Genomic DNA, 11,720 nt, shown 5'->3' with positions numbered 1-11,720 from the left:
ACTAGCGTTGAAGTTTGAATGCCTAATCCAGCAATCCGGGTCCGCTACTGCCTCCGGTCGTTCCTCGGCGGCCCGCACTCACCTCCGCCGCCGCGACGTCAGCCGGAGCTGCTCGCGCCGTTCGACCTCTCCCGCCTCCGCGTCACGCTCTCATCCCACCCGCTCACCCCGCGCCGCCTCGCCCGCCTCCTCGCGCTCCCGCTCTCCCCGGCCACCTCCCTCCTCCTCGACTGGTACGCCGCCTTCCACCCCCCGCTCTCCCTCTCCTCCCTCCCGCTGCGCCCCCTCCTCGCTGCCGACGACCCCGACCGTACACTCGCCCTCCTCGACTCCCTCCCGGCCTCCCGCATGCCCCCTCTCCGCGAGTCCCTCCTGCTCCCGCTCCCGCTCTTCCGCTCCCTGCCCGCCGGCCGCGCTCTCCACCTGCTCGACCAAATGTCCCGAAGCCCCGTCACGAGCACAGAAGCCCCGTCGTGCCCACCCCCGAGCGCAGGAGAAACACATCAGTTCTAGATGTCCCCTCCGCCGCCGACCTGCCGTGGTCGCCTTCCTTGCCTGCAAGATCGACCAACGGATCGGGTCAGCAAGCGCGACAACGAGGGAGATTCGACAATGGCGAGCACTACGGGTTCTGCTATCGCGAAGGGAGATTCGAAGACTGCGAGCACTACGGGTTCTGCTATCTCTGGATCCCCTATCCGTTTCACCCCGCGCGGTTCCATGCTACATGGAAATGTCAACGAGTTCCACGGGTTTTGCTATCCATGTAAGATCGGATCAGATCTGAGAGTAGTTTGGTTGGGTTCTTTCTACTTCTTGGTGGTATTTACATCGGGGTTTGATTGATTCCTTGGAGCATATTTGTACCTCTACGTCTGAATGACAGTCTTTGGCTAGACCATTCTTTTGAGCACGTTGATCTTTCCATCTCTTTTCTTTTGGATTAACAGTTATTCTCATGTTGAAATTGCTTTGAAAATTGTTTCGTGTCCTTTGCCAAAATTGTTTCATGTCCTTGGCTTACAGTCTTTTCAATGATTTATACAATGATAATGTAGAACAATCTTTGCAATGGTCCACACAAAAACATCAGACTTACAATCAATGGTTAGTCAGGATAATTAATGAAAAAGAAGATCATGGAGGAGGCACAGAAGGTCCTCAAATGCTCCATGTGAGTATGTGAAATGACAAACATTGGCTAGACCTTTCTTTTGAGCACGCTGATCTTTCCATCTCTTTTCTTTTGGATTAACAGTTATTCTCATGTTGAAATTGCTTTGAAAATTGTTTCATGTCCCTGGCCAACAGTCTTTTCAATGATTTATATAATAATAATAATGTAGAACAATCTTTGCAATGATCCACACAAAAACATCAGATTTACAATCGATGGTTAGTCAGGATAATTAATGAAAAAGACTACGGGGCATGCTTTGCACTATCTGAACTATTGAGTGGTGGTGGGCATAGTACGTCGTCTTTAGATTGTTGGAATTTAATTAACAGACATTACCATTCAGTTCAGGTAGTGAGTTATCAGATTGTGGTGAAAATTGTTACTAGCAGACAGAATTTTGTCAGTTAAGAGAACTCATTGCAGGATAGTTTTTATCCTATAGTTGCTCAAGGTGGCCTTGGCTTGTGAAGAGTTTGATTTATGTCTTGAACTCGATTTTCTCCGAAGATTGTGCACTTATGCTATGGTGTGACTGAACATTTGTAAAATTGCTTGGATAGTTCAATAATTATTTTTAGAAGTATGAAAACAATTCGATGCTGTGACACTGATGGAATTCGCCTATTTTGTGGTAGAAGGAAAATAGCTTTGACCTAAACTGGTTTGATTTTTTCTCATCAGAAAACTTATCACTCTGGTTCTATAAACTCTTCATCCACGGCCAGGCCTCTCTCAATCTCTCTCCAATTCTATTAACACACGCCTTCATCCAAGGCCAGGTCTCTCTCTCTCTCTCTCTCTCTCTCTCTCTCTCTCTCTCTCTCTCTCTCTCTCTCTCGCTAACAGATATAGTATTAGTTTGCCAATTGCCCTTTTCATTAACGTTTGTTCTGTTTCCCAATTTTTCCTCAGGTGTTGCTGCCCGTCATCTCTGCTATTATGTCAAATTATAACTTTGTGCAAGTCCACTTGCTTTATTGAAGTGAGAAGAGAGCTGCTGATACTGCCATACCATGTGCTTCGTTCAGGTCTACAACTTGCCCATAGAAAACAAAGTATTTTCTTGCTTTCAGATATATAACATAATTCTTAAAATTTCTGCCTGAATTTTAATTGGTTGCCTTTTTGTTTGTGCAGTCGAGCGAAGCTAATGTTTGCTGGTGGTGCGCATCCCTGAAGGTGGATAGGTGGTGTTGGGCGTGGACCCTCTGCTGTTTCTCTGGGCCACTAACACGTAAGGTCAGATCCGTATGTATTGAGCGTGCGTTACGACAGAGGATCCGTATCCAATGGTGTTGTGGTGGGGTAGAAGGAAGAAGCTTCGGCAGTTCGGGATGGGTCACGGTCACTGGATGGAGAACTGAGAAGGCGATTTGGCCCACGTGAATTCTTGTTTAATTTGGTTCATATATGCCTCAATATGCTAGTATCTGAGCTCAGCCGACAATTTGATAAGTAGGTTGATGTTTCCTTGTCCTTGAGCACAACATGATCCGTTTGTGTTCAGGTTGTAAGGGAACTGCAATTCACCAATGTAGGAAATTTATTTTGCGCCTTTTTGAGAGGCTTCAGAGTGCCTTTTTTAATTGCAGCAGGAAAGTAGTGTTAGTGCCAACAAAGTTGAGGGTGTGAGGCACATTGACCATAACGACAAAATTGCGTTATAGTTTGTAGTGGATCTGTATCAAGCACCATAATGGTGCTCGTTGCATTAGAGTAACATAAATTTTGTGCCCGTAGCAACATACGGACATTTAACTAGTCTTATATTAAAACTTTAACGGTGATTCCAGGCAGCGGTTGTTATCATCCCTTTAATGCCGCAATCACAGTGAACGAAGCACGATCAAAATGCATAGAAAAAAAGGCATGGAATCATTCCACGCGTGAGCGACGATAATGTTAAGCTACTTGACATACAAGTATGATCAAGTGCGCATTGTGCGTGAAGAAATATAGCTTCAATTAATTACACAATATAATTCGCTGTGCTTTTAATTTCTGTTGGTTAGCAATTAACAAAAGATTAGTAGTAACCACTAAACCACCCCAAATTAAAAAAAAAGACAGAAAGAATACAGGGAGTTTCCTTTTTTTCAATTTCCCTGAGTTGTTACAAACAAATGAGGATGTTATTATTCAAGTGCCTGAAAAAATGTTTTGTTCGACAAATGACAACTGTCAAACCTTGATCGGACAGCTCTCCTCCCTTCTTCTTCCTTTTGCTAATTCTTCTCACTGTGTGTGCTGGTAGGAACAACTCACCCGCCTGCCAGCCTGCACGTGTCTCTGGTGACAATTGTCAAACCTTGATCGGGCAGCTCTCCTCCCTTCTTCTTCCTTTTGCTAATTCTTCTCACTGTGTGCGCTGGTAGGAACAACTCACCCGCCTGCCAGCCTGCACGTGTCTCTGGTGACAATTGTCAAACCTTGATCGGGCAGCTCTCCTCCCTTCTTCTTCCTTTTGCTAATTCTTCTCACTGTGTGCGCTGGTAGGAACAACTCACCCGCCTACCAGCCTGCACGTGTCTCTGGTAACTCAAAGTGCTCGCCCCCGCCTCCCATCCTCCTGCACCCGTCTCCGGCATGCTTGCTTTCCCCATCTTGGCACTAGCCCACTCCCCCTAACCTACCGTCATTCTTCGTCGCCTGATTAATGCATCTCGTTTTTAGCCGCTTGAAGATTAGAAAGCGTGACAAAGAAAACCCTCTTCTTACCTTAAACACAGCCTCCCTGCTAGTCTATTTAAATCTCTCTCCTCCCTCCTCCCTCTCCCAAACCCCACACCATCCTGCCTTCCCACCTCCCTACCCAGGGAAAACCACCATCACGCGCTCGCCATGGACGCCACTCTCACCAGCACCGGCCAAGACTACATCCTCCTCCTGTTCCCGGCCGCCACCACCTTCCTCTCCCCGCTTCTCGCCTTCCTCCTCGTCGCCGTCTCACTGGTCTGGCTCTTCCCTGGCGGCCCCGCGTGGGCGCTCTCCCGCCGCCGTGCCCCGCCGCCGCCGGGGGCGCCGGGCGTGGTCACCGCGCTCTCTGGCCCCACCGCGCACCGCGCGCTCGCGATGCTGACACGGTCGATTCCCGGTGGAGCCGCGCTGTCGGCCTTCTCCGTCGGGATCACCCGCTTCGTCGTGGCCAGCCGGCCGGACACGGCGTGGGAGCTCCTGGCCAGCGCCGCCTTCGCCGACCGCCCCGTCAAGGACGCGGCCCGGGAGCTCCTCTTCCACCGCGCCATGGGCTTCGCCCCCTCCGGCGACTACTGGCGCGCCCTGCGACGCATCAGCTCCGCCTACCTCTTCAGCCCGCGCAGCGTCGCCGCGTCGGCCCCGCGCCGACTCGCCATCGGCGAGCGCATGCTCGAGCACCTCTCCACGATCGGCGGCGGCGAGGTCGTCATGAGACGCGTGCTCCACGCGGCCTCCCTGGACCACGTCATGGCCACCGTCTTCGGCGCGCGCTACGACGCCGCGAGCCAGGAGGGCGTCGAGCTCGAGGAGATGGTGAAGGAAGGGTACGACCTGCTCGGGATTTTCAACTGGGGCGACCACCTGCCGTTGCTCAAATGGCTGGACCTGCAAGGCGTGAGGAGGAGGTGCAGGAGCCTGGTGAGCAGGGTGAACGTGTTCGTGACAAAGATCATTGACGAGCACAAGCATAATAAGAGAGGCGGTACTGGCGGAGGTGACGAGACGGCCGGAGACTTCGTCGACGTCTTGCTGGGATTAGAGGGGGAGAAGAAGCTGTCAGAGACCGACATGATCGCTGTTCTCTGGGTAAGAAACTGTCATATAAAAAACAATTACTGAATTACATTGTGACATGCATGAATGCATTTGTAACAGTTAGGAAACGCGCATTGTGTTGATTCTCTCATGCACCGTGCGATTGTTTTACAGGAGATGATCTTCCGAGGAACAGACACGGTCGCGATCTTGCTGGAGTGGATCATGGCGAGGATGGTGCTGCACCCGGACATCCAGTCCAAGGCGCAGGCCGAGCTGGACGCCGTCGTGGGCCGCGGACGTGCTGTGTCGGACGCCGACGTGGCCCGTCTGCCCTATCTCCAGTGCATCGTGAAGGAGACGCTCCGCGTGCACCCGCCGGGCCCGCTGCTCTCGTGGGCGCGCCTCGCCGTGCATGACGCGGTCGTCGGCGGCCACCTGGTCCCCGCGGGCACTACGGCCATGGTGAACATGTGGGCCATCGCGCACAACCCGGCGGTCTGGTCGGAGCCTGGCGCGTTCCGGCCGGAGCGGTTCCAGGAGGAGGACGTGAGCGTGCTGGGCGGCGACCTCCGGCTCGCGCCGTTCGGGGCAGGGCGGCGCGTCTGCCCCGGGAAGACGCTCGCGCTAGCCACCGTCCACCTGTGGCTCGCGCAGCTGCTGCACCGCTTCGAGTGGGCGCCGGCGGACGGAGCCGGCGGCGTGGACCTGTCGGAGCGCCTGAACATGTCACTGGAGATGGAGAAGCCCCTCGTTTGCAAGGGCCGGCCAAGGTGTTGATCGGTGAAGCTCTAATGGCGCGCGGTTTTGCTAGTAGCGTTTAATTACGCGGCCAAATCTTCCTTTTGCCAATCGGAAGATGTGTTCATCTCGTTACTTTGCATGGTTTGGCGATCGAGCGAGGTGACTAAAATTAAGCGAATGTAAGCATCACATGGATGATGGATGCATATATCATGTGGGCGCGCGCCACTCCAGTGTTACTACCAAACATGTGGAAATATATGATCAGAACAATAAAAATGAAATGTTTTATCTCGTTTATGATTGTATGATTGATTTGGTTATCCATGGATTTGAGATTGATTTGTGAAGATGGAAAACGAATCATTTTCAGGAAAGGAACTTCTGAAGACTCTAGCTAGATTGATTTGTACATGTTTTGATCAGGAAAAATTTGCACTCCTTAAAGTCGCGCACTCTCTGAATTTGCGATTTACTTTTTCACTCTCTAAACTTAGTGTTGTTGTCGCATCACATGGCTGTTGACGCCAGAATAACAAGGCTATAAACCCCACTGTCTTCCTCCTCTGCTATACCCCTTTCCTCCTCTTCCTCTCTCGCTCTTTCTAATGAACGAGACTAAAGCACTCCATCTTGAACTACTGCCTGCTATATTTTTTCTTGTCCACTCATTTTCACTGGCGTATTAGATATCGACATGGTTCCGGTCTAATTGCTTCACCATTAATTTTAAAATTACATGACAGTTAGCAGAACAAAAACCAAGTGTTTTTCTATGCACACTAGTGGTTTATATTTTAAAATACTGACGATGCACATCCTAAGATGCAAGTATAAATGAAAGCAGGGGGCACTGGTGATGTACTCGCTCACCCGCTCTTCTACTTGGAATATCGATTTACGGTACATGCACTACATGAATTTATTCGAAAAGGTTTCATTCGATTTTTTGTGGGTTGGATGATGACGAAACCAACAAGCGTAGGCTGTGTTGCAATAGTATAGTGCGCCCAATGGAGCTATACGGTATCAACAACCGTTTTGGGGGCGAAGCGTACGCTGTGTTGCAATAGTATAGGCAACATGTCATACCCCCTTTATAGCGTATCACTTTTGGCTCTCGACTAAATCATGATCGATGAACATAGATCATGTACGAAATGTAACAGTAAGAAGTACCTTCTCTAGCAATATCATAGGCAGAAATAACCAGATAATGAGGTGGATAAATAAAAGTAGATTCTCTCTGGTCACAAATATTTCAACATTTAGGGCGCCTTTGGTTTGTAGGAAATATGTAGAAAAACCATAGGAATAGCAAATTTTATTTTGCACCCATTGTTCATCCGTTTGGTTCATATGAATGGACACAAAGGAATAATATAGGAAAATTTCCTTTGCGCTCGATTTCAGAGGAAAAGTGCTGAAAAAAAAAGATCCACTCCAACCACTTTTTTCTCTTTTCGTTGCGTAGGATCGAGGCAGATTCTTTGTCTTTCCTGTGCTCATCCAAATACCAACTTTGCAAATTTTCCTCTGTTTTCCACCCGCCACTCTTTTCTATTCCTATATTTTTCCTATTCCTACGTTTTTTTCAATCCTGCGTTCCCAAAGGAGCCTTTACGTGGTCTCCAAACGTGGCTAACTCCTAATTTTTATTGTAACACATATAAAACCAGATAAATTATAATATTTTGAAGTAATTTTTGACATAAATATATACATATGAATTTTCGATACAAACCCTCTAACAATATCATGTTTTCGATCTAAATATTTAAACGGATATTGATAGTTGGATTTAAAAAATTTGAGTTCTCTTGTATCCCAAATACTCCATTCGTCTTGAAATAGATGACGTTTTAGACTCTTCTTCAATATTCAAAATATTTGATATTCTACTTTTTTGAGGTAACTGTAATCTAAGCTTTTCAGTCTTACCCCTATATTAAATAACTTGTTTTCAATGCAAGTCTTATTTCCCATGCAATAAATAGTATTAATAGCTGGTAAGATGATAATTTTATCTTTCACTTTAAAGGTCACTCCTAATGCTAGTTTCTTAGATATTAATTAGATGTCCATCTAAGTAAAACGATGATGTGGCAAGTAATTTAAAGATGAAAGAAAATGAGCTTGTCTCTTATAGAAGAAACTAACTATTTGAATAATCCCAGGTGATTGTGAGATAATAAATTACTTTGGAAAATCTTAAAAAAACTGGCAAGACACATATTTATTAGAAGCTCATTTCTTAAGATCAATTTCTTACTCTCTCTCTTCTCTTAGACATCACCTAAGAAACAAAGCATTAGGAGTGCCCTAATACTTGTGCTCAACTCTAAAATATCATCTATTTTGAGATGGAGGGAGTATAAGTCAATAAAGCACACTCCCAAATACACCAAATATAAATCCATCACAACTCCAACACACGTTTTTGTTTCATTCTTTCATGTTTGGCCCCACTTAAATACAACCTAATCAATGTCATAAACTTGCCACACACCTTAGTTCAAGCAATAATTGATGGACAATAGAGTCATTGTACCACTCACCTTAATTCTTGTGCCCGAGTCCAAATGTACTTATATTTGGGATCGGTGGGAGTAATGCAAATGTTCAAAAGGGCATGATATTTTTAGCAAAAGGAGTAGTAAAGGACTTATGAAGACCATTTGCTTAGAGAATAAAAAAATGGTCAAAAGTGTACAATTTGAGAGCATAGGAATTGATACATTCATCTCTCAGCTACAAAATTTCAATTTTACCAACATATTTATAATCATTTTAAGTTTTAAACTTAAGATCGACCTTTTAGCTGTGGCATGCGAGTAAATGCCAAGTAAAAACTGCATCAACCAGAACCATATCTTGTCTTCTTAATTTCAGTTGGGCTATTACATTGGAAGTGACATCCAAAATGTTCATTATTTCTTTAACCATATTATAAGTATGTAAACTGAGTTAGCATGACATCAGCATGGAGCCGCTACAAATTAAAAACACAACGCTTAGCCCATGTCATGAGAGCCTTTGCATTATTTTTGTTACGAAATATAATCAAAAGATAACTACCATGGGCAGTTGTTGTTGTAAATGGATGTAAGACGGTGGCTATGAATGGAAACTAATCGATTCATTCTCTTAACTCTCTTGAGTCTACTGTTCATCGAGTTTCAACACATTATCACGCACACTCAATCCCATTGCTCATCAGCTAACATCGGAAGAACAATTTGAGGAAGAACACAAGATAGGAAGAAGAAGGAGATAGCATGATCCACGATAAGGAAATGGGGGATTCATCAAGAACTTACATATTGATTTGGAATCGGATCTGCTTCTTGCTCTCCCTCTGTGTCGCCGGCTTCCAAGCCCGTTCTGACACCAGTGCCACAACCATCATCATTTTCATCGGTATTGGCATCCTTCGACTCCTCGGCCCCTCACCAGGCGTGAGCGACAACTTTGCCACAGTGGCTCCAACCTCTAGACCTCACCACCACCATTGTCCATGGGCGCCTCTCCCGCTGGTCCTCCTTGCCGAGCATCTTGCTCCTCTAGTGATGAGGTCTTCAGCTCTGACGGCATTGTACATGCACAAGGCGCCCAACTACTTCACCGTGATGGCCAGCCTCCTCTGATTGTGCCGACCCTACATCTTTGTGCCATGCTCTGGGTAGAACGCCGGCGTGCCATCTCTCCACCTCCTCGGCCTCGTGCTCTGGCCTTCTGGACATTGGATGCTTGCTTACTTTGTGTGGCACTCCAGTCGGCGCTTCACCAGGAAGACGACAAAGGTGGTAGTGTCTCATCCTCCACGCTCAGTCATCCTAATGGTGGAGGCACCCACGTCCACCCTACGACAGTGGCCATCCGATGCACTCGTGACCAGCCTCTGATGGCGACGACCATCCGAGGCACCCGACCAGCCAAGAGGCGGCGCAGGTGGCCAGCTAGGGAACCCTAACCCTAAACCAAGCATGGGGGCAGTTAGAGAACCCATCCGAGTCACTGTGGGCCAACTGGGCCGGCCAATGGGCTCAACCGATTGGGGCAGAAATAGGCCAAGAGCTCAGAAGGCGACATGGCGTATGATTCTTATAGAAAAGACCCAAGTTTTTTTTTCTATATTTACGCGCCAGAGCTCAAAAAATTATAAAAACTTGATGTTTATTGCGTTATGTATTGTTAACATAATGTAAATTCACAATTTAGGCCCTGATCTTTAGGAATTGCATAATGTTGTGAATTGCTGCAAGTTTCTAATATTACCTTAGTAATACATTATTATTTCATGTGATTGCGGCTTTCTTGCACAATACTTCTTACTTTCTTGCAATTCAATATTCATATATTTCTGCATTTCCAAATTCATTTAAGCCTCAACTTAAATACTGTGCAGATGATTATGCAAAACTTTGTGGTGATTGCCTTATTATTATATTGGCATAAACACAAGGTAGTAGAGACTATAACCATGGCTACAACTGTTGTGTCATCCACCTTAATTGGATGACGTCCATGTTATAGCAGCGAGTTACTCGCCTACTATGGTGAGGTCTACACCAAATGGTGATTATCTTCAACGTGTTTTCTAATATTTATATGCACAAAGACTAAGTATTTGGTAGTGACCGTATGTCACCCATTTTTCAAAATGGACACCAATACTTTAGCAGCGAATTTTTCACCTATCATGAAGGTCTGCACCAATAAGAATTTAGTACTCATATTGAATTTTCATTTTGCATTATTACAACATTTCCATGATATTTAATTTACTTTTATAGTAAATTAATTCAATTCATGGTATTTTCATGTAGAAAATGGCTCATATCACCAACAGAGATTTTCAGGAACTCTAGTTAGATGGTTACAACTATCTAACTTGGGCAATAGATGCCAAGATCTCTATGACATCTCGAGGTTTTATTTCAGCTATCACTGAACCTCTACCGGCTACCCTGGCGATACCTGAGACAACCAAATGGAGGTTTATATTTTTTAAGGCATCGTCTCCATCCAAATCTGAAAAATGAATACATGATGGAAGAATATCCAATTGCTCTTTGGACATCTCTCAAAGATTGTTATGATCAGCAAAAAGATATTATTCTTCCTGAAGCGATTTGCGAATGGTCATACATTTGGTTTCAAGACTTCAAATATGTGGTAGATTATAATTAAGTTGTTCATAAGATCAGCTCAAAGTTATGCTTTTGTGATTAGCCCGTCTCCGAAGTAGATATGATTGAGAAGACATTGTCGACTTTCTTACCAGCCAATAGGGTATTGCAACAACAGTACCGTACTCAAAAGTACATTAAGTATTCTGGATTAATTTATACATTACTCTAGACAAAATAACATGATAAACTTCTTATGAAGAATCATCAACAGCACCCTACAGGTGCGGCTCCACTGCCTGAAGTAAATTCCAATATTTAGAATACGAACAAGTTTGGTGGTCATAAAAGACACAAAAAAAGATTCGAAGGAAAGTGACAGCACAATGAGAACAAGCAGAGATCAAGTGGATTTCACAAAGGGAAAGGCAAATTCAAGAAGCAAGACAACAATGACAATCATCAAGCTTGTTTAAAATGTGGTTGTACAAACCATCATACAAAGAAATGTTGTACCTCTAAACATTTGGTTGATCTCTACTAAAATCTATTGGCAAAGGCAAACAAGTACAAGGGGAAATGTTTGAAGCACACTTCAACATGCAACCTATTGCCAATATGGAAGCAAGTTGTTCTAAAGATGTTCCTCCAGAACATGACAAGAGCATAGCCCTGCAAAAGCAAGATGACTTCCTAAATGAAGACGACATGCTTGTGGAATACAATTCTCAAGACTTATTTGGAAACATGCAATAGATTTCTCCAAATCCACATGTTGTTATTAGCACTCCCTACTAAATGTTGTAATCTATATTTGTCATTTTGCATTGTATCTCACAATGATACTAAATAATATTTGTATGTATTCTATATATGAATCAATTCTTAATGAATTTTGATTTCAATATATAGATTTTATGGGAGACAACCAG

The 11,720-nt window shown here is 45.1% G+C and overlaps 2 protein-coding genes across 5 annotated transcripts; both read left to right on the top strand.

Annotated features, from left to right (window-relative positions):
• Positions 1–2,736, top strand: LOC133912700 (uncharacterized). 4 transcript variants are annotated; one of them, XR_009908851.1, is made up of 4 exons: positions 1–1,174; positions 1,862–1,959; positions 2,093–2,208; positions 2,318–2,736. XR_009908851.1 is itself a non-coding variant. In XM_062355560.1 (4 exons), the coding sequence occupies exon 1, from the start codon at positions 19–21 to the stop codon at positions 511–513; it is 495 nt and encodes a 164-aa protein (XP_062211544.1). In that variant the 5' UTR covers positions 1–18; the 3' UTR covers positions 514–766; positions 1,862–1,959; positions 2,093–2,208; positions 2,318–2,736. The 4 variants fall into 4 exon arrangements, 2 of the variants coding, with proteins under 2 accessions (XP_062211544.1, XP_062211543.1); XR_009908852.1 differs by having other exon boundaries at positions 1–1,178; XM_062355560.1 differs by having other exon boundaries at positions 1–766.
• Positions 2,737–3,835: 1,099 nt separating this feature from the next.
• LOC133912698 (cytochrome P450 78A5-like) lies at positions 3,836–5,950 on the top strand. Its single transcript, XM_062355558.1, has 2 exons — positions 3,836–4,963; positions 5,087–5,950. Exons 1-2 carry the CDS (start codon positions 4,022–4,024, stop codon positions 5,690–5,692), a joined length of 1,548 nt encoding a protein of 515 aa, XP_062211542.1. The 5' UTR covers positions 3,836–4,021; the 3' UTR covers positions 5,693–5,950.
• Positions 5,951–11,720: the final 5,770 nt, after the last annotated feature.

The sequence above is a fragment of the Phragmites australis genome, chromosome 3, assembly GCF_958298935.1.
Source record: "Phragmites australis chromosome 3, lpPhrAust1.1, whole genome shotgun sequence".
In the NCBI taxonomy this organism is placed as follows: Eukaryota; Viridiplantae; Streptophyta; class Magnoliopsida; order Poales; family Poaceae; genus Phragmites; species Phragmites australis.
The sequence above is the reverse complement of the archived record's forward strand: the minus strand, read 5'-3'. Positions and strand labels throughout refer to the sequence as shown.

What these genes read in the sequence shown, in the direction of transcription:
- LOC133912700 (XM_062355560.1), top strand. Translation starts at nt 19, where the DNA reads ATGCCTAATCCAGCAATCCGGGTCCGCTACTGCCTCCGGTCGTTCCTC.
- LOC133912698 (XM_062355558.1), top strand. Translation starts at nt 4,022, where the DNA reads ATGGACGCCACTCTCACCAGCACCGGCCAAGACTACATCCTCCTCCTG. An exon ending in ACATGATCGCTGTTCTCTGG is followed by an intron (nt 4,964 to 5,086) that starts GTAAGAAACTGT and finishes ATTGTTTTACAG; the next exon opens with GAGATGATCTTCCGAGGAAC.